We start from the raw sequence: 26041 nt of genomic DNA, 5'->3' as shown, positions 1-26041 counted from the left end.
CAGGCCCTATGGGTGAAGAAAGCAAGAAAGCATTGTGAGAACGCTGGGCCATGTTATTATGTCCATGGTCCAATGCTCTGTCATGTGATTTAGTAACAGATGTGTGCATTGGCCATCTGTATTCCAGAGGGAGTAATGATCCTCATGATCAGTGTTGCATAGTACTTAATCCAAGCAAGAAAACCATGGAAATAGCCACTGCTAATTATAATGGAGCAGTACAACAGATATGAACCTTGCTGTACTCTAAAACCACACTAAACCTGTCACCGGTACATTTATGTGATAAATCATAAAGAATGCTTCACTGAGTATTGGAAAATGCATTGTGTTTTAGTGGCAGCAGACTTAATTAAGCACATTTTTGTGAACAAGTCTGTGACAGATATTTGGAGCGGGTAGCACTGGAATGGGATTAGGATGTAAAGGACCATGCAGACATTCGATTTTTTGTGGTGATTTGGGTGACAGTCTGATGTCTGTCTCTTTTTTCTTAAAGTGTAATAGTCGGGCATAAAATCAAGAATCAATTCTTCATTTTTATCTGGTAAACAAGTAATAAGGATGCAAACCAGGCAATCCAAAAGTTAAAATCACTATTACTTTTTCCATAGTTTACCTGACTTTTATTTTGTACACACAAAATTTGGTACACAACAAGGAAGTTGCAGGGGATGCTGGGTTGTCCTTTTTTGCTTCTCTACTTCCCCTCAGATTCAACTAATTCAGCCTGATTGGCTGAATCTTCTTTCCCTTCTGTTTTCCCCTCCCACACCTCTGTTCCTCTCTGATTGGCCAATATTTCTCATGCTAAGACAATGCACTTTCTATAGTGAAGGGTGAACAAATCAGGCAGAGGATAGTAAGGGAGGAAATTACATCAGGATTTGCTTCAAAATAGCCACAGTTAAAATGGGAAATGCTAAGAAGGAATTTCTCTTTTTTTACTGTAGAAAAATCGCTCAAATCAAAATGTGAATGTGGACAGTGCAATACATATGTTATGTAAGTAGAGCAAGTATTTATCTACTTATATATGTAAGTGTATATTATATAGTATGGCTGACAGCTCCTCTTTAACCCAGAATATATTTTGTTTGGGTTTTTTTTAGGGGGGGGGGATGCGCTTTATAATTGCTTTACCTTTTTTACATTATGCAGTATCCTGCTGCTGCTATTCTCACTGTCCTTTAAAGTACACCTTGAGCTTGATTCACAAAAGAGTGCTGTTAGCACGGCCGTTTTCGCGCAAATTTTCGCATTGCGCGAGATCGCGAATTTTCGCGCGAAACGATAACGTTTTCGCGCGCAAACGCGAATTTTACCGCAAAATCGATAACGTTTTCGCGCGAAAATTTGCGTTTGCGCGCGAAAACGTTATCGTTTAGCGCGAAAATCTATGCGAAAATTCGCGCGAAAACGGCCGTGCTAACAGTTAGCACTCTTTTGTGAATCAAGCCCCTTCAGTGAGAGGGATGTGGAGGCTGCCATATTTATTTCATTTTACACTATTCCGATTCCCTGGCAGTCCAGCTGAGCCTCATAGACCCTGAACAAGCATGTCTGACTGGATTAGCTGAATGCTTGTTTCAGGTGTGATTCAGACACAGAGATCAGCAGGATGCCAGGCAACTGGTCTTGTTTAAAACAAATAATATGGCAGACTCCATATCCCTCTCAGTTAATCTGCAAGACCGCACATGTGAGTTCAACTAGCATGACTGCCAGAGGCTGCTGGGTAGACTGTCACCCAAAACGGTCATGGGCAATTGTATGAGAGAAACATTGATGTCTGTGTATATATATATATAGATTTGTGTATGGAAAGGTAATGAGGATTGTTCTTGTTGTGTCCCTCTGGCAAACATTCTCCAGTGTCTGTGATGATGATAAACAGGACTGAGGCTGGAGAATTAACAGTTCCTTGCGGCAGGCAGCATTCTGTAAACTGGTATGCTAGCCTGGCAATACAGAGCCCTGTCAGTGCCTGTACATTTCAGAACAGCAAGGACATAAGCAGAGCAACTGTGCAATACTAATATAAGTAGAGCAACTGTGCAATACAAATATCAGAAGAGCAACTGTGCAATACTAATATCAGCAGAGCAACTGTGCGATGCGAATATGTCAAATGTACCTGGTATTTAAAATTAAGAATCTTGATTTAATTGGATATGATGGAACAAACAAGGGAGTTAATAATTGAAAGCTGAAGTTAGAATATGCCAGTGCAGACAGGAATGTTTCTGATCTTATCTTGTAATACATTCCACGGTATGTTCAAGGTTTGCTGGTGAGCGTCTGACTGACTCAGCAGCCACAAAATTATCAAAGAAAAAAAAACCACACATCTTACATAAGTCTTCTATGAGGATGAGTACACACTAGACGGGTCTCAGCCAAGAATCTAGTGTGTGTACAGCAGCCCTGTTAGCAAGTTATCTCATCTGAGTGCAGGCCAAGGCCACTGTTGTCCTACTCACTCTGCCCACTCCATGGATCTCTGTGCAGTTGTTCCTTGGCCTCCCTTCCTCCATAGTGACAAAATGTGTCACTAGCCTACAGGAGTCAGGCCTTAATTCCTGTTGGCGACAGTCTTCATCTCTGTGTATGACGCATTAGACTGGCCACGCATTGCGTATGTATTGCTTATGCTGGCCTCTTAATGGGAGGTTGGCCAGGCAGTTCTTTATTGGATCAACCAAATGTACCAACAGTGCAGGCAGCTTACTGAAGCAAATGTGCAAGGAAACATCACAGCGTTTATCCTTGCACATGTGCAGTACGGAGCCGCCTGTGTTCGGAAGCACTCAGGGACACGAATGCTTCCAAGGATTCCTAGAGGTGACCTACTTGAATAGTGGACAGCCCTGAAAAGATTCCACCGAGAGAGCCTCTGTGGGTTCCAGAGCCTTCTCCCTCTATAGGTAAGTATCTGACTTTCTTTTATTTTAAGTGGCAACAGATTTGCTTTAAAGGGCACCTTAACTGTAGTAAAAAAAAAAAAAAAAGGGGTTTAACTATCCTGGGGCTTCTACCAGCCCCAAGCAGCCGCCCTGTGCCCGCGCTGTCACTAAGTGCCCCTCCAGTCTCCCGCAGCGATCCTCTTCCGGTCGGCCAACTGATGAGTCGATGGCCTACTGCGCAGTAGAGATTTTTTTCATACTGTGCATGTTCCTGTTCATGGGAGCGCGATTAGGAGGCGTCCGGACCAGGGCCGTGCATCAGAATAAAAATAATAAAGCAGTATGCTCTGGTCAGGCTGCCACTATGCTTGACTTTATGATTCTGCTGGGCTATTCTACACACTATTGGTCTGACAATGATCTTATTAGCCTGTAAATGGACAAGGACCGTCTTACCGTGTTTGGTAAATTTAAAAAGTCTGGTACAGGAAGTGCCCGGTTAACGAACGAGATAGGGACTGTAGGTTCGTTCTTAACCTGAATCTGTTCTTAAGTCAGAACATTGTGCCATCTCTGTCCCCTGTACCTCTTCTGTGCCTCCAGTGTCCCCCTCTGTGTCACCTCTGCCCTTTTTACCTGTTTATACAAGTTTAAAAGCCATTTTTTCTTTGATTTTTTTAAAATCAATTTTCTCAAACAGTACAAGTCCAATTTGAATTTTTTTTTTCACTTATTCCCATGGAAACACAGAATCCATGCCGTTCATATCGGCAGGTCGTTCGTAAGTCGGGCGTTCGTAAGTCGGGGACTACCTGTATATCCCTTTGGACCTATTATTTATTTCTCATATAAGCTGATCAGATGTTTAGGGCTTCATTCTTATCTCCCTCCTTACAGTGGAAAATGTTGCTTTATAAATGATGCGTATATCGCTGTACATCAGGAAAAGGATTTCTTCTCATGTCTTTGTGTTTGATTCTAAATGCCACTTTCTTGGCTGTTTCAGAACTAGTATTTTACCGCAGGCTTGATTCTCGCCTTCTTCTCTTTGTAGAGAATATGACATTAGACAACTCAACGAACAGCTCTCATCATGAAAATGACACAGATGCAGAACAAATCCTAGAGATGAACGGCTGGCTGGTGTGTAAAGAACAGGATGAGATGCTGAATCTGGCCTTTACGGTGGGCTCCTTCCTGCTTAGCGCCATCTCACTTCCTCTGGGAATCATCATGGACAAATACGGTCCACGCAAGCTCAGGCTAAGCGGAAGGTGTGTAATCTGTTGTGATATGGTGATTGGCTTATTGGCCCTAATATACTAATGCTGAGAATACACAATTAGATTTTTCAGCAGATTTACTGTGCGATCGTTTGTGTTCTGATCGATTTCCATCCACTTCTACGAGAAATCGATCAGAAAAACTGATTGAAAATCAGATCAGACCTGTTGGATATTATCTATCAAACCATCTATCTGCCAAAAAATCTCATAGTGTATTCCCAGCATAAGGATGAGGAGCCTAAATCATACATCAAACCTACTTTAGAGTTATTGGAAACTGTCCTGTAAAATGACGTAAGTTTGCAACTCTTCTCTGGGTCATATCAGAACATAGAGAATTGCTGAAAGGTTAATGCAGTGGTGATAGTAATAATGGGGGGACGGGATCACATACTACAACCTTTACAGCCTGGTGGACACGGGAAGAGGGAGACCTCCTCACATTTTTAGTTCAGATTTGTTCCTCTTTAAAGCGGGCCCAAACTTTTGCACAGCACGCAATGAAAAGTTTTTATTTCACATATAAATGCTGAAGAAATCCACAGAACTGAGCTGTGTGTGTTTGTTTAGCCACATCAGAGGGAAATAGCCTTATCAGTAGCTGTGAATAAGAGCACCGTGGCTCTGCATGCATAGGAAAATACTGAGGCTTCACCCTTTCTGTGCTCCCTGAATTTTCATCCAGTTAAAACTTCATTTTTTTTTTTAAGGATTTTAATAAATTGTAGTGAAGATTTTTTTTTCTTAAGGTTATCATGCTGTGCCTAATCTTTTAGAGCAGAGAGGAAGTTCTGAGTCTAGATCCACTTTAAGTGAACCTGGTCTGCTATTAGGTGTAAAACATTTGCAACCATCACCTGTATTCTAGCAACTAGAGTGCACAGCAACTTTCCTAAATGTTTGCGCATTATATTATTATTATTAATTCATAAAGTGCCAACATATTCGATGGCGCTACTATGCCCCTATAGTGAGGATTGCTGACCAAATAGTAAATTACTGGTTTTGCACTTGCACGCAAGTGCCTGCACCCAGAACAAGGACTTATCGTTAATTAATCTAGGACATGCTGTATTCATAAACAGGAGATATTGCTGCAAATACATTCACAAGACTAAAGTTAGCAAAAGTGTTAATTCATTAACTTTTGAGCAACTCCTACTATGTCCTAATATGACCCAGGCATTTTCTACAAACCTTTGGGACGGATTTTAAAGAAAAAATGATTCTAGGTTTGCTAGATCACTTCTTTGGGTTCTCCACACTTAGTGGATCAGCTACTGTATTGTTGGCTGAAATGTTTACTTTCAAATGAATACAAATTTGTGCCAAAATAAAGACTGAAACAAACTTTTCATACTCATTTTTAGTGCCAGTTTTGGAGTTTCTTGCCTACTGATCGCCTACGGAGCAAGTAACCCCAAATGTAAGTAACACTGTACATTTCCTTTCATGTTACAATGTATGTACTACATAGAAATACTGTACATGCACAGGTCTTTATGTAACACTCTTTCTGTAGTTTAGCATTACGGTAATCTTAAAGTGTCTTTAAAATCTATTTGATATTTGGGTCACATGACTTGTGGCTGCTGTTTCCTGCACAGAATAGTGGAGCTGTTTTAGTACAGGAAGTGGGTTGGCCACAAACCCATCTTACTGAAATTGCTCAGGTTAGCCATGGGCTTCTCACACAGAGGTATAGCTATGAGATCCACGTCATGAAGTACTTTTTCATGTACTTGTGAATGCTGCCAGTCAGTTAGAAACAAATGAACAGACAGATATCATTAAAATGAACCTGAGGTGAGAGTTGTATGAAGGCTGCCATATTTATTTCCTTTTACGCAATACCAGTTGCCTGGCTTTCCTGCTAATCCTCTGCCTCTAATACTTTCAGCCTTAGACCCTGAACAAGCATATGCAGATCAGGTGTTTCTGACATTATTGTCATTGATTCAGACACTACTGCAGCCAAATAGATCAGCAGGGCTGTCAGGCAACTGGTATTGTTTAAACAGAAACCAATATGGCAGCCTCCATATCATTCTCACCTCGGGTTCTCTTTAATGAATGGCTGCTGCACAAAGCGTACACAAGCTTTTGGTATCCATTTGCTTTTAGTTTACAAACTCGCTCACATCAGTTGTTGTCCAGGTTGTAGTTTTAAACAGAAAATTGGAGTCGTACTAAAGACAAACTGATAAAGTGAGGTTAATCAAAAGAAAAAATAAATCCTACTTAAAGCTCGCCTGAACTGAGAGGGATATGGAGGCTGACATATGTATTTCCTTTTAAACAGTGCAGCTTGCTTGGCTGACCTGCTGATCAATTGCTTCCAATACTTTTAACTATATACCCTGAACAAGCATGCAGATCAGGTGTTTCTGACTGAAGTCTGACTGGATTAGTGACATGCTTATTTCAGTTGCGTGATTCAGGCACTACTGCAGCCAAAGAGATCAGTAGGACTGCCAGGTAACTGGTATTGTTTTAAAAAAACAAATATGGCAGCCACCATATCCCTCTCACGTCAGATGTCCCTTGAGTCATACATACTGTATATTACACAGCAGTGTAGAGTAGCCTTCCATTCCTCTATAGGAGTTGACAGCTGGAAATAAATAGCTTTACTACAGTCCTAGCGCAGAAGGGAGGATGGACACTTGTCAGGGAAGAAGGCTGCACATCGCACTACACTAAGGAAAAGAGTGGTGGGAGCACTGGGTTTTTTTCAGGCTGGTGCTGATTTTGTTAGCACTTGGTATTTTTTTATTATGTTCATGCTAGCTATTTTATTTCTTTTATTTGGCATGACTGTAATCAAGGTTTAAATTAATACAAACTGATCAACTGAGGTTTTAGTGAAGCTCATATGATAAAGTATACATAAATCAATAGCAGGCCAGATACACCCCAAACCCACTGAACCCACAAACTTACGAAGAACAAACTTTTCCTATAATGGTTTTAAGGGTTATGTCACCATTTTTATAAAAATATTACACAGTTTAAAGGTTGGAATATTGTCCTGGAAAGGTTGGAATATTGTCCTGGAATTGTTGGAATATTGTCCTGGAAAGGTTGGAATATTGTCCTGGAAAGGTTGGAATATTGTCCTGGAATGGTTGGAATATTGTCCTGGAAATATAGAAGAGTTACAACAACTAATACAGACCAAATCTAAAGCAATTACAGCTTAATAACCACATTACTAGCACCATCCATATTATTAAGCTATTCTGGCCTCCTTGTTTTGCTAATCATCAGTGTCCAATAAGGTGCTAAAAGTACCATCCACACTTTTAACTAGCAATTGAGTATAAGAATTCCATGAAGTGGGCAAAGCATAGCTCTGTGGTCCCTCTTCCAGCAATATGCCTTAGTTGCCTATGCCTAAAACGGCCCTGTAGTCAGTGCAATTGGTTTGTGTTTGCTACTTTACAAACACATGCATAGTATACAGGATAATAATCAGGTGTATGCCTCTATTATATATTACACAGCTATGTATATCAAAGAGCAAGTTAAGCCTGACTCTTCTATTGTAGGCAAACTAACCAGGCCCCTTTCCTCACAACAGCATCTCAGTAATGTTTCTGTGGAAGATGTCACTAAATCTGCCTCCTGTAATAAAGTCCATTTCTTCTTCCCACGGCAGCTCTGTCTGTGCTGATTTTCGTGGCCTTATGTCTGAATGGGTTTGGTGGAATGTGCATGACCTTCACATCCCTTACAGTAAGTGTGAAATGATATTACTGTGGACTAGATAGATTGTGTAATAGCTGGTGTCACAATTCTCAACCACACAGTGGCTGGTGTGGCTACTGCCACTTGGTTGCCCCAAGGATTTGGGCAGCATAACATTGTACTCAAATCAATACTGAGCATCAAAGAAATTGGCAACTGATATTGCTGATCTTAAACAATTTTTGATTAATCAAGTTAAAGGATGAAGCCACAAATGAAATGACAAAAAATAACATACAAATATGAGACCAAATAGTATTTTTTAACAAAAAAAACGATCAGGTTTATTGAAGAAAAGTAAAAATAAGTCAAGGCCAAATAAATACTAAATTCAACGAAAAGTCACACCATTATAGAAATATCATGTGATATACAGTCAGAAGAAGCAACGAATGGAGCAGGAGGACTTCCTGATGTGCTGAACAGAGTAATAATCAAAATACTAAATAACATACAGAGCAAATAACAACTATCTATACCTCAGTTGAACACAGTATAAGAGCAAAGCTCACTCATATCAAAAAGGGACTGTGGTGAGTCCTACAAGGTCTTGCACTACTCTAGAGAGCCGTGGAAACTGATATGACGGTTCATGGACACATAGGATATGGTGATGGTAAACTAAAGGTGGCCGTACACTAATAGATTTGCAGCAGATTCGACCATCAGATACATTTCTGTCAGATGCCTGTCAGGTCGAATCTGACAGGAATCTATCCGATGTGTGCTACACACTAGGAACAGATTTTCAATAGATTTCAGAATAAAATCTATTGGTAATCTATTGGAAATAGATGTAAATGCATTATTGGACCATTAGATGCAATGCAGCTCTATGTGCCATCGATCTGCTGAAATCGGCCGCAAATCGATCGGCTAATTCGATGGCTGAAATCGGCCAGTATATGGGCTCCGTAAGTATGTGAGGGGAGGGGAGTCAGAAAAACTGCTATGATTAGCACAGGTGACAGAGAATAATTGAGATATCAATTATGAGAATCCACAAGAGAGGAACACACCTTCTAGAGTTTAGACAAAACTCAATTTAGTTATTAAAGTAAATGTATCTCAACAAAAGATATGTTGTCAGAGGGCAACCCCTGCGCTATTATTGAACTAAACTCACATTAAATATTCATTGCTAGTTCTTAGCATAAATCATATGTTTACTCCACACCAAAACTGATATTCCAGTAGTTGTTTTTGCTTGAATTCCCAAGTATATAAACAAGCCACAGCAATTGTAGAAGCTCCAGCTGTCCTGTTTTTTTTAACGCCCAGCTAATCCAGAACTAAAATTGTTAAATTATGAAAGTAATTATACTACTACTAATCATACTTATCAAGTTCAAGCACTTTGGGCCATATCCTATTCAAGGTGATAAGTAGCTTGCAGATGCGAGCTACTTATCACCTTGCCATCGCGCAAGGATTACCGGCAAATCCTATTGCCCATATCCTTCGCGCGATGGCCGATCGTTAGGGAGCATTAGGGCTGGTTCAGACGGACGTTTGGAGGCGTTGCGTTTGCTGGCGTCGCGTTCAGCAGCGTTTGTGTGCGTTTGGATGCGGTCGCGGTTTTTCTTCCCCTAGGGGGACATTAGCCGTCGCGGTTAACCTCCCCTGGAAGCTACATGTAGCTTCCAGGGGCTCCTTGAACGCCAGGGAAAATCGGGACCCAAACGCCGCGTTCGTGTAAACGCGCTTGAAAGCTTGGTACAAACGCTCCCATTCACTTGAATGGGAGCGTTTAACACCAAGCCCTGAACGCTGGCTGTAAACGCTCTGCAAGCGTCCGTCTGAACCAGCCCTTACTCAGGCGAAAGCCTGAGCGATGCTCCCTTTTACCGGGCGATGGGGAGTGAGGTTTACGCTGTGGTGCTGTCCATCAGCACCACGGCCTCACTCCCCACACATGCGCACTTGCCCGCCGCCATCTTCCGCCGCTGCATCTGGGGGTCTCCTTTAATAAGGAGACCCCCAGAGCTCCCCGTCGGGTCGCCGCACAGTTTAGAAGCCCCCGCGCAGCTCTGCACCGGCACCCCTGCTGGCATACATACCGCCGCAGATCACCCGCCGCCTCTCGCCGCAAAATCCGGCGCGTAATTACAGTGTATCTAACACTGTAATTACTGTCCGCATAGAAGGAGCCCGGGCAAAGCATCTTTGAATCTGCAGCCTGGGCTCCCCATTGGTCCGCTGTCTGAGCCATTTTATTGGTTTAGACAGCGGACCAATGGGGAGCCCAGGCTGCAGATTCAAAGATGCTTTGCCCGGGCTCCTTCTATGCCGACAGTAATTACAGTGTTAGATACGGATTTTGCGGCGGGTGATCTGCGGCGGTATGTATGCCAGCAGCGGTGCCGGGGCAGAGCTGTGCGGGGGCTTCTAAACTGTGCGGTGACCCGACGGGGAGCTCTGGGAGTCTCCTTATTAAAGGAGACCCCCAGATGCTGCGGCGACGACGTGCGTTAGCTAGTTTAGACCTGCTTTTTGCAGGTCTAAGCTAACGCTCATGTCTGCCGGGTAATTGGATTCGGTGTTTCCGCCTGGGGGGGTCTAAAGTTTAATTAGATTAGGCGATGCCCCCATGTGCAAACCACATTACAGCATGATCCTGCAAATAAATAATTAAGTGAATAAAAACAGGGAATACAGGTTCTTTTTTACACCCCACCTTGTACCTGCCTTTGTCACTTACTTTTGCCACCATCTTATGCCATATGTTTTGGGTTTTTTTTCTGTAAAATGTAATCAGCTCTGTGTTCTTCTTCCTACTTTGGATGTCACATGGTTAGATGTAACTGACTTGTCCAGCAGCTAAATCCAAAGAGGAGAAGAAGCATGCTGTGCTGCAGTAATAGGCACATTTGGCTCGTGAAAAATTATTCTGTTAATCTGCTTTCACTTGTGTATTGTCCTGATTGAAAATATAAGTTCCCTTATTCAATTATGGGTGTAATTGGAAACACCCAAAAGGGTGGCAGAGCTATTGATAAGAGCTGTGGTGAGGGGCCTCCTCCTGGCATGTTCAGGACATGTAAGTAGCCCAGGGATTATTGAGTCCAGAATTTAGGTGTCATTTGTGGTATCTGATCCTTTACAAATCAGTCATTTAATCATGGCTGTATGAAGTGATAGCAGCTCGGGGGCTGCAATGCTCAGTGAATATGGGCTGCCCAACTAAGAAGCCTTGTTGCTTAGGGACGGCAGTAGGTAAAGCACACACATGATCATAATGTTTCTTCTGTGTCATTGCCCTAATCTGCAAATGGGTGAGCTCAGCTGTGTGATCCCTGTTTGTTTTTCAGTAGGCAGCCTTTTCTTTGAATAAGTAGCTGTTTATTTATGTAACACTTACCATAATCCCTTTAGGGCACTGGTCCTCAAATGCTTGATTTTATGGCTCACACAGTAATCTCCATGTTGTATCAGTATTTTGTGGTGAATGATACCACTTAAGCTGGCCATGCAGAAGATTTGCTCAGGTTATGATCATCAAAACCAGCTATTCACAGCCTGTATCAACTAGTGTACCTCTCTGGTACAGATTGTAGTGATATAGTCCACTATGCTTTTTTTGTAAACATAAAAAGGAGGACTGGTAGCAGTACAGCATGCAGCCTGTCTTACAGCTTTGCATCAGGTCTCTGTTTTTAAAACAATTTTATTAGCGGAAGACATGTTAAACAAAGCGGGTTTGCATCAGGTCTCTGGAAATCTCTTGATGGTAACAAAACAGTAGCTTGCAGACAAACGCTGATTTATTTTAGACAAAATGATCTTAAAATAGTTTGAGTCGTGCTGCCGTCTGTTGCCTGGATCCTGAATATTATCACAATGTATGCGGAGGAAGCCAGGGTCGCCCTTGGCTTCAACGAGATAAAGAAGGGGAGATACTTGCAGTTTATCCTTCACAGGATGGGGAACATACCGCACTGCATCATGGGAACATATTTGTTAAAGATAAAACAAATTACAAAAAATGATTATCTATTAAAGTAAATCTGGGACTTTTAAAAGTAAAAAATTTAATTATTTACCTCAGGAGAGGGAAGCCTCTGGATCAGTGGTTCTCAAACTAAGGTCCGCGGGCCACTTGCCCCCCCAAACACAAAATGTATAAATTGTAGATGCGGCCCTCTGTACCTTTAAATATCGGCTACCCACATATAGAATAGCAATGCTGGCATCACCCATCCACATACTGTAGGAGCCAGCGAGCAGTAATTTGAATTCTGCATCAGGTGACACTGCTGTCCAAATGGAAATCAGGTTGTCACCTGGGTATGCTTCACTGTCTACTGCAAAAAGACGTTCTTCAGGCGCGCATGACTGAATGGCTGCTGCTGGGAGGTCTCCGCCAGGCATGGTTGGAGGGAATCAATACCTAGATTCAATGTAATGTTTTTCAACATCATTTTATGTATGTTTCGGCCCCCCAGCCGTCTGAAGTATGTTGACTCGGCCCTTGACAGAAAAAGTTTGGGGACCTCTGCTCTGGATTCTAGAGAGGCTTTCCCCAGCCCTCTCTGTTCCTCCATTCTAATGTGTTCCTCCATGCCCACACATTTCCAGTCATTGAGGCTTTGCAGCGGGATAGTTTAAGAGTTAGGCACTATTGAGGTTTAAGAGTTATTCTACTGGTTATATCCAGTGCCCTTTTCCTGGCTTCTTTATTACATGTATGCGTCCTGCTGATCCCCTGTCACTAAAGGTCCGTACCCACAACATGATTTTTGTGGTGACTTTTTCAGCGAGAAGCGACTTTTTCCATGATGAATGATCGTTTCCCCGATTTGGTGACTGTGGGTATGTTTTTGCGAAAAAGCAATTGTGTTTAGCAATGCACAATGATTGCGACCGTTATGTCAGATCCCTAAATGAGCGAACACTCAGTTCCCCATAAACTCCTGCCGTAATTAGTGCAATTGCAGAAACACCCCGCCATCATTTCCGTGATCATTTGCTCTTCAGCTGCAAACAACGCTAGAAAAATTTGCCAGACGGATCAAAAAATTATTGTTCGTTGGCGGAGATCCCCCTAACTGGTGTTATTTAAAAGGGTAATAAAAAAAGTCTCCATATCACTCTTAAGGCCCATACACATGTCGGATTTTTTTAAACAACGGGTCGTTTGGACGTCCCGTCGTTCAGTCGTTCGGACGCCAAATCGGGCGTGTATACAGTCCGTCGTTCAGCTGATAAGACTGGTATTGAGCGATCGGCCAGGCAGATGTGCTTTAAAACAAAAGCATATGGGACTCCAGGAAACTTTGGTTTAAGATTAGTTCTGTGGATACAATTGTTTATCTCATCAGTTGATTTTCACTTCAGGTTGACTTAAATATTGTTTAAACAGAGTACACCAGCTGAAATTTCAGATCAACCCAGCAGTGAAATTGGCTGCACTGGCTAGTGGCATGAGAGTCATCAAGGTCATAATAGATTGTGTTTGCAGTATGACAGTCTCATGTTTCATATGCTATTGGAAGTTAGTGGAGGCGTTTACAGTTTGAGCATAATGGGTACTATTCATTTCTGGGGTCATTATCTATGTCACTGCTGGGTGCTTCCAAATAGAAGAGCGTCATTGTTGGGCACAGGGTTATGTCATACTAATTTGTTAATGTGTAAAGTTCCATAGTCCATTATATTCAATCGGTGCCTTTTTTTCAGATTTTTTAGTTTATTTTGTATTTATGTATCACTGGCATCTTTTGCAGCACTTAAATGAGTATATTGTCTTGAGACTAGCTGTCCCTTATAGGGGCTCACCACATAATTCCTACTATAGTCATATGTCCACTGTAGTCTGAGGAAAGTTAGGGATCTAGGAGGAAACCCACACAGATACAAAGTTCATGCAGGAAGTGTTCCAGATTCAACCAGGTGGTGCAGCAAGGCAAGAATGCTCCACCATGCCAGACGTTACAGTGGTTTGCAAAAGTATTTGGCCCCCTTCGAGTTTTCCACATTTTGTCATATTACTGCCACAAACATGAATCAATTTTATTGGAATTCCGGTTCCATGTGACAGACCAATACACAGTGGTGTACACGTGAGAAGTGGAACGATAATCATACATGATTCCAAACATTAAAAAAAAAACAAAAAAAAAAACTGCAAAGTGGTGTGTGCGTAATTATTCAGCCCCCTGAGTCAATACTTTGTAGAACCACCTTTTGCTGCAATTACAGTTTCCAGTCTTTTAGGGTATGTCTCTACCAGCTTTGCACATTTAGAGACTGAAATCCTTGCCCATTCTTCTTTGCAAAACAGCTCCAGCTCAGTCAGATTAGATGGACAGCATTTGTGAACATCAGTTTTCCGATCTTGCTCGATTGGATTTAGATCTGGACTTTGACTGGGCCATTCTAACACATGGTTATTTTTTGTTTTAAACCATTCCATTGTTGCCCTGGCTTTATGTTTAGGGTCTTTGTCCTGCTGGAAGGTGAACCTCCGCCCTAGTCTCAAGTTTTTTGCAGACTCCAAGAGGTTTTCTTCCAAGATTGCCCTGTATTTGGCTCCATCCATCTTCCCATCAACTCTGACCAGCTTCCCTGTCCCTACTGAAGAGAAGCACCCCCAAAGCATGATGCTGCCACCACCATATTTGGCAGTGGGTATGGTGTGTTCAGAGTGATGTGCAGTGTTATTTTTATGCCACAAATAGTGTTTTGCATTTTGGGCAAAAAGTTCCACTTTGGTCTCATCTGAGCGGAGCACCTTCTTCCACATGTTTGCTGTGTCCCCCACATGGCTTGTGGCAAAGTGCAAATGGGACATCTTATGCTTTTCTGTTAACAATGGCTTTCTTCTTGCCACTCTTCCATACAGGCCAAATTTGTGCAGTGCATGACTAATAGTTGTCCTATGGACAGATTCCCCCACCTGAGCTGTAGATCTCTGCAGCTCGACCAGAGTCACCATGGGCCTCTTGACTGCATTTCTGATCAGCGCTCTCCTTGTTCGGCCTGTGAGTTTAGGTGGACGGCCTTGTCTTGGTAGGTTTACAGTTGTGCCATACTCCTTCCATTTCTGAATGATCGCTTGAACAGTGCTCCGTGGGATGTTCAAGGCTTTGGAAATCTTTTTGTAGCCTAAGCCTGCTTTACATTTCTCAATAACTTTATCCCTGACCTGTCTGGTGTTGTTGCTCCCAATATTCTCTTAGACAACCTCTGAGGCTGTCACAGAGCAGCTGTATTTGTACTGTATTGTTAGATTACACACAGGTGCACTCTGTTTAGTCATTAGCATTCATCAGGCAATGTTTATGGGCAACTGACTGCACTCAGACAAAAGGGGGCTAATTAATTACGCACACCCCACTTTGCAGTTATTTATTTGTAAAAAAAAATGTTTGGAATCATGTATGATTTTCGTTATACTTCTCACGTGTACACCACTTTGTTTTGGTCTTTCATGTGGAATTCCAATAAAGTTTTTTATGTTTGTGGCAGTAATATGACAAAATGTGGAAAACTTCAAGGGGGCCAAATACTTTTGCAAGCCACTGTAACTAATGGAACACAAGCATCAGAACTGTCACAAAGTACATGGGAGACAAAATGAATAGCTTCTAATGAAAAAATGTCCTCTCGTACCATTTTTGCATTTTTTTGTAATGGCTGTGATGTCACCAGAGCAGCATTCAGCAGTAGTGATGATCATATCTCACTTGTGGAGCAGCATGTCATTTGTTTGATCAGCTGATAGATTTGCAAGCTCTGATTGGTTGTGATCACTACCTGCTTTAGCAAGACAAGACAAGACAAGACAAATAACATTTATATTGCGCTTTTCTCCTTGCGGACTCAAAGCGCCAGAGCAGAGCAGCAGCCACTAGGGCGCTCTCTATTGGCAGTAGCAGTGTAAGGGAGACTTGCCAAAGGTCTCCTACTGAATTAGTGCTGGCTTACTGAACAGGCAGAGCCGAGATTCGAACCCTGGTCTCCTGTGTCAGAGGCAGAGCCCTTAACCATTACACCATCAGCCAACTGCTTTAGCACATGATCAAATCAGAGACTTACATATCTATCACCTGACCAAACTGATTACATGCTTATCTATGATTTCTCCTAGACATGACCTTCACTTGTCAGCACGGTTAAGAGAGGATCATGCCATGATCTAAGTTGCTTGCACTAGATGCCTCAACTTGCTTCTTACAGCATAAACTGTGTTCACTGAAGCATTCTTGTTTGTTAGAAGGGCCCAGGATAACTAATCCCTGGAAGATTTCCAGGAAATATGTATGTGTGGCCAAAGTCTGCTATGAGCGCTCGCCTTACTGGCCCCTGTTATCTAGCAATGTAGTCAGGTTCCCGCCATGTATTTTTTAAGCAGCTTATCTTTGCCTGTATGCTCATAGCAGCAAGTATCTGTCCAGCACTGAATGTTTCTGGAGTAAAAAAAAGTGTGTGATAAGTGATTTGATGTCACTCCCTCAACACTGTCAGGTTTCGATAATTGCTTGACCTCTTTCATTACACTTTCTACGATACACACCCAGCATGTTTTTGTCTATATGGTGGAGGAATGAGGGGAGCGTGCTCTTTGGAAAAAACACAGACACAACATGAGCCCAATAGCGCAATATGTCATTAGTCTTTGAGAAATGAATTATACTCACAAAGGTGGGTTGCAGCAAGGGGCAACCAACCACATGAAGCAGACAGAGAACCTGTCTCCACGCAGGAACTTCAGGTATAGCCTGGTAGCCTGGTGAAGATTGGTTGCACTCAGGACCGGGCCAAAGCAGAGGCGAGAGAGGCTACAGCCTCAGGGCGCAGTGTAGGAGGGGGCGCACAACTCACTCAGCTATCATTCCTCCATTGTGTTTGAAGCAGAAATAAATAAGAAAAGGGGATACATGGCAGTGACTGCAAGCCAGATAACTAGATAACCAGATAACTAGCTCGGAGTCACTTTAAGTCTTAAGGCTCATACACACGCTTGATAGTCTGGAACGACAGGTCCGTCGGACCCTCCCGCTGGGCGGGCGTTCCAGCGATAGTAGAGCGTGTGTACAGTCTGTCAGCAGACTGATAAGGCTGTTTCTGAGCGATCCGCCCGGCAGATCGCTCAGAAACAGCCTTATCAGTCTGCAGACAGACTGTACACACGCTGTACTGTCACTGGAACGCCCGCCCAGCGGGAGGGTCCAACGGACCTGTCGTTCCAGACTATCAAGCGTGTGTACGAGCCTTTACTCTAGTATCAATCAGTGAGTGACGGCTGGGGTGAGAGGGATGGAGAGGCGAACTTTGATGTCTCAGCCTTGGGTGCTGAAGGACCTTGTCCCGGCTCTGGTTGCACCCTCAAAAAGAGATCCACATAGATAGGGGTAGGTAAACTGGCACAACAAGGGTAAAGAGGCGTCCAGGGTGGATACAACTTAGTTAAATGCCAAATAAAACAGAAAAAGGGAAGCGGGCTTACCTTTTCAACGACACTAACAAAATAGATTAAAGTAGGTTTCATTTGCATATCAAACCTTCCTTATCTCATTAGTGTCATTGGTGAGGTATCCCACCTGTACTTTTTTGATTTTATCTTGCTTTTAACAAAGTTGTATCCATCCTGGGCACCTCTTCACCCTTGTTGCTTACATGGTAATTTATATTAATAATAGTATGCAGATTTAAGCACTCTGAAGTGCAATTGTCTATTGTGATGGTAAGTCCTCTTTTGCATTTATTTTGTGACAACTTAAGGCCCATACACACGTCGGATTTCCGCGAATGACGGGTCGTTTGAACGTCCCGTCGTTCCGTCGTTCGCCCGCTAAATCGGGCGTGTGTACAGACTATCGTTCGTTTGATAAGAGTGAGATCGCTCAAACTCAGTCTTATCACGCGAACGACAGTCTGTACACACGTCGGATTTAGCGGGCGAACGACGGAACGTTCAAACGACCCGTCGTTCGAAAAAATCCGACGTGTGTATGGGCCTTTAGTCCTTGCAAACTCCGTTCCGTTCTCAGCATCTAAATCAACAAGTAGCACCAGAGGCGTAAAAAGTTTAAACAGTAGCAGCCCAAAACTAGCAGTAGAAAGTAAAGCTACATACTCACAGTAGATTTATAACCTAAACCAATCATTTATGGAGAACTGGGGGCCATTTGCTACTGTATTTTGTTTCCCCGCCTGGCTTCAGTTTGATGGCTTCTTCTCCTCCTCCCTCTTCATAGGACAGAGTGTTCTGCTTGGCACATCTGTACGGTAATCATGGATAACATCTCACTGTAAACATTCACAAAGCATTGTTTCAGCCAGTGTTTATCCACGCTCCATGGAAAGCCAGAGATACTCGTGGTACTTATTTGCTGTCAGAACTCAGTGAAGTCTGAGGCAGAGAAAGGTACAGGAGCAGGCGGCAGTGGCTACACCAGGCTACTCACCTACAGCTTTATGAATTACATCCAAATATCACACATTCATTTAAAAGAGCGTGTTAAAGGACCACTATCTTAAAAAAATTATAAAATGTAAAATACATATTTATAAGAAGTACATTTCTCCCCGAGTAATATGCACCATACATTACTTTTTTCCAATGTTGCTGTCACTTACAGTAGGCAGTAAAATCTGACTGGTCTGACAGGTTTTGGTCTAGTCCATGTCCTCATGAGGGGTTTTCAGTATTTCTTTTATTTTCTACAAAAGCACTCTATGAAAAGGATCCATACAAAGATGCTGGCGGTCCGTCCTAATTAATTTTTTTATATTTTGGCTGTTGGACTGGGCAACTGGCATTTAGTAAGTGCTTTTGAAAATAAAGAAACCCGTGAAAATCCCCCATGAAGAGATGGACTAGTCTAAAACCTGTGAGGGCTCAAACCCACCAGAGCGATTTTCTGAGCGTTTAGGGAGCGATTCAAACCGCTAGCGATTTCCCTAAATGCTCAGCTAATGTTAATGGATGGGCCAAATTCCACTGGAGCGATTTCAATTACCAAATCGCAAAACGCAGGACATGTAGCATTTTTTGCATTTAGCGTCAGCGTTTCTGCAATGTAAAGTATATAAACGCTGGCAAAATCGTTCATCAAAACCTGCACAGAGCGATTTTGCTAGCGTTTTGAAATGACTGCACACTGTAAAAAAAATTACATTAATTGAAAAGATCAATCAGAAATAAAAACACTAATCTCTAATCGCTACAGAACCGCTGGCAAAAAAAACTGACACTTTTTAAAAATGCTACCAAAATCGCTTACAAAACGCTCATACAAATCGCTAGCGATTGCGATTAGCGATAGCGATTTGTAGTGGTTTCCAGGTCTCGGACAAGACACAAATCTAACCTCCCCCTACCTTGTCTCCTAACACTTACTCACCTATAACTATGCTTAAACCTATTATGTTACTTTATGTCCTAACACTAACCCTCCTATAACTAACCCTAACACTAACCTTAACTACCATCCAACTGATAACACTCTTCACTGCAAACGATTACGCCAAGTCACCTAGCCGAGCTATTCGTACTCTGCATAGTGCTGCATAATACCAAACAGAATTCATGCTCACCTGTTGTAAAAAATGGAATGCTAGTAGAAAATAGATCTTTTTTTTATCATATGACTGGGGTGGGCAACATCTCTAAATGTTATATTCAAAGGCAGCACTCTGGGTGTTGTTATCAAGCATACAGCAATGTGCAGCAGAAGACATAAAATCCAACAGCATTTTTCTATTGTAATAAAAATGCAGGTAGAAGAATGGACAACACATAAAACTTGAAAGCAGCTCAATGGACCTGCCTTTTTACACAGGGATTACGTTATCTGTGTCACAGGGGCCATTAGTGTTCAGCCATTCATCCTTCCCCTTCACTTTAATAACTTGGATCGATATGCACTACTCACACTGTGCTGTGTAATAGCGGATGTTTTAATGGACTTATGCAGCATTACCCTGCAGATCTCTTCTCTAGGAGTCCTGTCTCTTAACGTGGAATACTAAAAAATAGTAACATATGAAAGGGGGATTACACATTAAATGTTATACAGTAAAAATGATCTGTACAAACAATGCCCTAGTATGCACATCCATACCTATAACCTTGGTATAGTAAGTATGTGCTATTATTAGAGGCCAGCTGAAGGGAGAGGGATATGCAGGCTGCCATATTTATTTCCTTTTAAAGAGAAACCGTGACCAAGAATTTAACTTCATCCCAATCAGTAGCTGATACTCCCTTTCCCATGAGACATCTTTTCCTTTTCACAAATGGATCATCAGGGGGCTCTGTATGGCTGATATTGTGGTGAAACCCCTCCCACGGTGTGATATCAGGACCATGATCCTGACAGTTTCCTGTCTGGGAACCTCATTGCATTGTGGGAAATAACAGCTGTTTACAGCTGGGTCCAACTGCCAAAAAAGCAAGCAGCATCTCCTTCCACTGACATCAACTGCCAGCAGTAAAAATTTCACCATGTGGTAAATGTCAGAATGTAAATCATGGAGAGGAAAGATTTTACAATGGGAAAACACTGACTAAATCATTTATACATAATTATTGTAATAATGAAGCACCTTTTTATTGCAGTATTTTCACTGGAGTTCCTCTTTAAACAATGCACATTGGCTGGCAGTTTTGCTGATCCTCTGTCTCTAATACTTTTAGCCGTAGACCCTGAACAAGTATGCAGATCAGATGTTTTTGAATGAAGTTTTACTGGATTTGCCACATGCTTGTTTCAGGTGTGTGATTCAAACAGTACTGATACATGAAAGATCAACAGCATGCCAGGCAACCAGTATTGTTTAAAAGAAACTAAATATGGCAACCTCCAAATCCTAAGTTGCAGTTTCAATTAAATATAGGGATGCTCGTTCGGATTCCGCGGGAATGCAATTTCCGATCGGGAATTTCATTTCCGCATCGAAATTCGGAAATCGGTAATGCAAGTGCGGTAGGCGGATTTTCGTGGAAATTTTCTCAGAAATAGCGGAAATTTACGCTGATTTTAACATCAATTTTCTCAAAAACTACAAAGTATTTTTGAAAGATTTTTTTTCCTCTTGTTCCTACTTTTCTGCTTAACATTCCCTGAAAATGTGGTGTTTCTAGCACCTAAGGGGGCTTTGCCAATAACCTCTAAAGTCGGCATCATACCGCATAGCGTTTCTAATTTTCATGGTAATTTCTGCCAGTGTTAACATCGATTTTCTCAAAAACTACAAGGTCTTTTTGAAATATTTTTTTCCTCTTGTTTCCACTTTTCTGCTTAACATACCCTGAAAAGTTGGTGTTTGTAGAACCTACGGGGGCTTTGCTATCAACCACCAAAGTTGGCTGCTGTTGACTGTAATGTAAAATGCAGAAGATTCGCATTACCGATATGCGGTATTATGCCGACTTTAGAGGTTAATAGCAAAGCCCCCATAGGAGCTAGAAACACCAAATTTTCAGGGAATGTTAAGCAGACAAATGAAAACAAGATTTATATATTAATATTTCAAAAAGACTTTGTAGTTTTTGAGAAAATCGATTTTAAATTCAGCAGAAATTACCACGAAAATCTGCATTGGAACCAATATGCGGTATGACACCAACTGCTAGAAACACCACATTTTCAGGGAATTTTAAGCAGAGAAGTGGGAACAAGAGGAAAAAAATATTTCAAAAAGACCTTGCAGTTTTTAAGAAAATCAATGTTAAAGTTGGCGGAAATTACAGCGAAAATCCGCATCGGAATGCGGAAATCGTTAGCGGAAAGCGGAGTCGGTAGCAATAGCGATAATTGGCAATGGCAGAATGTGGATTGTCGGTGGTTTTGTGAGAAAAATGTCCGGGTAACTGAAACACAGGAGGAATTCAGCCGTCAATCGCAGATCGCTGGCGGGTCGGGAGTGGGCCGATAGCGGCGTTTGATTGTCCAACGACCGACGCTAGCAGCAATACATTACCTGTTCCGCCGGCGCATGTCCCCGCAGTCCCTGGGCTCCGGGCTGGCTTCATTTACTTCCTGTCGGGGGAAGTTTAAACAGTAGAGCGCCCTCTACTGTTTAAACTTCCCCTGACGGGAAGTGGAGTGAGGCTGAAGCCCAGAGCGGAGAAGAGACAGCGGAGACCGGGGGACTCGCGCCGGCCGGATCAGGTAATGTATGCAGGAGCTCCACAGATTGTGAATCGATTTCATAGTGAAATTGATTCAAAATCTGTTTGCAGTGTAGGCAGCCAATAGATCCCTCTTTGATCAGGTTCGATCACAGAGGGATCTATTTGCTGGTCGATCTGCTGGCAATCAACCAGTGTATGGCTGCCTTTAGATAGAATAGTAGAAACCAGACTACTTTACCCAGCATTACTGTAAAAAGCTTGTAGTAAAGGGGAGTGACAAGATGCTGTCAGAGACAGTGACAGGGGCGGAGCATGGAAACAGCACTTGCACATGATCAAAATTCAACCTGGTAGTAGCGCTCAGTTCTGCCAACTTATCCACTGGGTCTTAAAGTGTACCTGTAGTAAAAAAAAAGTATCCCAAATGGGTACTTACCTTAGTAGAGGGAAGCCTCTGGATAATCCAGAGACTTTTCCCGTCGCTCTCCTCCTTGTGGTTCCAGTGCTGGGAACCCCGATAGCCTGTTGAGCTTGTACTGTACATTAAAAAGGGTGAAAGAGCCCTTATGTAGCTCTTTGTTAGAACTGCAACGATCAACAGGTGTCAGCAGCAATACCTCACCCACTTGCCCGTAAACAATTAGAGGTTTGAAACTCCGCCTCCTCCATAGGCAAGACTGCAGCCACCATTTTCATCTGAAGTGTTCTACAGGCTGGGGCTGCCCCCACCTGCATTGCCACGGCCCGCCCCCAGCTCAGCATCTGCCTCTTAGGTGGCCAACACTGAGCTAGGGGCAGGCTGAGGGGACACAAGTGGGGATGGCCACAGAGATGGGCGAGCGAGTAAGTTATTGCGGCTAACACCTGCCAACCCATGCAGCTCTAACACTGAGCCACAAGTGTATCCACAACAATACCTGATGTAAAGTATCGGAGGGCGGTAAGGTTAGAAGTTGGGGGCTCCTCTGCACTTGCAGGGACTGCTCCCCTATAGTTACACCCCTGAACCAAAGACATTTTTGTACAGAGAGTATTTTAAATCACACACCTGTACTCGTCTGGATAACCAGTTAGATGATACGCACTTCCTGTTTCAGCTTCTCAGTTTACTGTGTCACCTTTCCTTTAATTAGAAGATGAATAAGCAGTGTGATCCGTGGAGCATGCGGGTGATACAGGAATCAGGAAATAGCGGGAGTCTGCATTCTGGCTCTGCAGGATGGCAGAGGTTTGGGAGGACAATACTGCTGCTATAGAATCATTACAAATGCTTCAGCAGGGAGAGACAGTTCAGTTCTCCGGAGCTCCACTTTATGATGATACACACATTCCCTGCATCTTACAGCCTGGATTTTTCATCGTATTGGGAGGTATCCTTTGATTTCTAATACAATATTCTGAGCAGCAGAGCAGTGAAATATCACCTGGACTAGATGTCACTCAGTGACTCATAGACACAGCGTGACATCTAGAAGTGCTACAAACACAAAAGTAGGTCTCACTGCAAAAACACAAAGAGCAGGCAAACGTCATTTTCTTCCTATTACTAATAATTTGGTACACAAGTTAATATGCTTGGCCGAGTAACACAGCATAAAGAACACGATGTCCCACTGAATAATGTGTGCATAGCCGTTTCTGGTTCTGCTTTTCACAAGCAGCACATTTCCTGTAACACAAGTAGTAACACAGCGCTGCAGAGCACAAGGGAGACATCCTTATTTCCTGGACTTCTAATACCAAACCAAGAAACAATAATGTGTCTCTGCAAATTATTTGGCAGCACATGGGAAGTGCTGTGTTACAGTCTTACAGAGCCAAGATTGATATAACTCAGGTATTCCTGGGGCATAATGGAAACATGAATAAAACAAAAGATGCAGGGTGTTCTTTGACTGCTTACTATTTGAGGTCATATAAACACATTTAGCTGCTAGCAGCCATCAAGACTCCTCATCCCAATAGGCGAGTATTGCTAGAGTGGTCAGCGAAAGTTAGTGCTGAGGGCTAGTGTTAGTACTCATCAGGACTCCGCATCCCAACAGATTTGTATTGCTAGAGTGGTCACTGGGCAGGGAAGGTTAGTGCTGAGGGCAGGGCAGTTTCTAGGCTAAATTGCACCCAGAGCGAGGGTGTAAAAATGGCACCCCTTCCCCCCATGGACTCAGGAACCCTTACTCACAAGTAGATCTGCTTACTTACTAGTGACTGACCGCTCATCCAGGAGGAAGCAGGAACCAGGAAAACACACAGGTGAAGAGAACCCGGAAAGCCGACTCCTCCATGGGCGCCGCACACTGACAGCCTGCAGTACCACTACAGGACATCAGGTGTCATCACGCGGTGGTGACGTGATGATAACTTGACGTCTTGACGCAGGCAGCCCAGGAGGAATCAAGGAAAGTGATCGCGCTGGTAGTCTTCTTTCTTCTTCCATTTGGCTTCACTGCGTATCACCAGCTCCCTAGCAGTTATGTCCTTCTGTCTGTGCCCCTGTTCTTCTACTTGCCGGTCTGCGCCCAGGGCAGTCGCTCTGCCCGCACTGCCCAAGAATCGGCCCTGGCTGAGGGCTAGTGTTGGTACTCATCAGGACTCCACATCCCAATAGGTTAGTATTGCTAGAGTGGTCAGGGAATGTAAGTGCTGAGGGCTAGTGTTAAGACTCATCAGGACTCCACATCCCAATAGGTTAGTATTGCTAGAGTGGTCACTGGTCAGGGAATGTTAGTGCTGAGGGCTAGTGGACTTGGACTTAGGTTATAGTTATGATAATGATTAGGGGACATACAATGAAACCAGTTACAGCACTAGGAGGAAAGCTGGACAGCTCTATAGAGCTAATGAAAATGACCTGCAATATGTCTTCGCCAAGTCCCACTATTGTGCGCCCAAATTCAGGTCCCCGGCACCCATAGTCGCAAACTTCTATTGCTGTCTATGAATAGTCGGAGACCCAACAGACGACTGTGTGCCAAAAACACCTGCTTTCCCAGCCAGCTCACAAGTAATCCAGTGCTTCTATTGACACAGAGAAATAGGAAGCAATAGGATAGATGACGCTATTAGGGCCCATTCACACTTGTAAGTCTTAGTGCTACCATTTTGCGCGTGTGATTTTTACCATGATTAGCGCGGTAAAATCACTGTACACTCTCACGATTCAGAGCGATCGCAATCAGCGCTTTTATAAGCACTATATCGCGATCGCGAGAAAATGCTGTAAGTAACAAGTTTTGCGATTGCCGTTAATTGCGAAATGCCTGCAATCAGCGGCAATCGCGGCAGTGCAATCACTGCCATAGGGTTACAATTGCACTAGCGCTTTAACAAGCGCTAGCGCTTCGGGAATCGCCCGCTAATCGCCCTATAGTGAAAGGGCCCTTAGTACTTTACCACCACCAGATAGAGTATCTACGCCCCTGTGTTTACACAAATATAAACAAATAATAAACACTTGGTTCTGTTTCTATTTTTAGAACACACTAACTCTGTATCTCCATCTTGTGGCCAAAAAGTAAAACCACATCCAAATACCCTATTATACACCTTCCCATAGAAAAATGAAATACATTTTCATTATTTTTAAAAACCCTTGGAGGTCAAGTGGTTAAGATTACTGACAGATCAATGCATAGGGAGGGTTAGGCATCATTGAATGTATGCTGGTTAAAGTCAGGTTTAGCTGAACTATTAGGTTATGGTTAATAAGGGCTTAAATTTAGTCCCAGGTTTAGGTTGTCAGGGAGGTAGCAGTGACAGAAGCATTATGATTTGGTGTGGGTGATGAAGAATGATATGACTAGGCACAGGCCTAGAACATTGGAGCAGATTGTGGGAGGAAAGTCCTAAGGTTCTGGTGCAAAAGAGGTCCAGTAGACAGCAGAAATGACGGTGTCAGGTGTGCAGGTAACCCAGTTACACCAAAATATGCATTACATTCCGGCAGCTGAGAAATAGGTGTTTCTTACCGTAGTAAAGGAAATTGTTGAAATGAGGAGCCATTTTTGCTGCTC

The 26041-nt window shown here is 42.9% G+C and overlaps 1 protein-coding gene across 1 annotated transcript in view; it reads left to right on the top strand.

Moving 5' to 3' along the window:
- SLC43A2 (solute carrier family 43 member 2) overlaps nucleotides 1-26041 on the top strand; it is a 132193-nt gene that overhangs the window by 53679 nt on the left and 52473 nt on the right. The window contains exons 3-5 of the mRNA XM_068270290.1: nucleotides 3961-4180; nucleotides 5563-5618; nucleotides 7854-7930. Coding sequence (XP_068126391.1) covers nucleotides 3961-4180; nucleotides 5563-5618; nucleotides 7854-7930 — 353 coding nt within the window. The remainder of the gene's footprint in view (nucleotides 1-3960; nucleotides 4181-5562; nucleotides 5619-7853; nucleotides 7931-26041) is intronic.

This window comes from Hyperolius riggenbachi, chromosome 2, assembly GCF_040937935.1.
Source record: "Hyperolius riggenbachi isolate aHypRig1 chromosome 2, aHypRig1.pri, whole genome shotgun sequence".
NCBI lineage: Eukaryota > Metazoa > Chordata > Amphibia > Anura > Hyperoliidae > Hyperolius > Hyperolius riggenbachi.
This window is presented reverse-complemented; position numbering and strand designations above follow the sequence as displayed.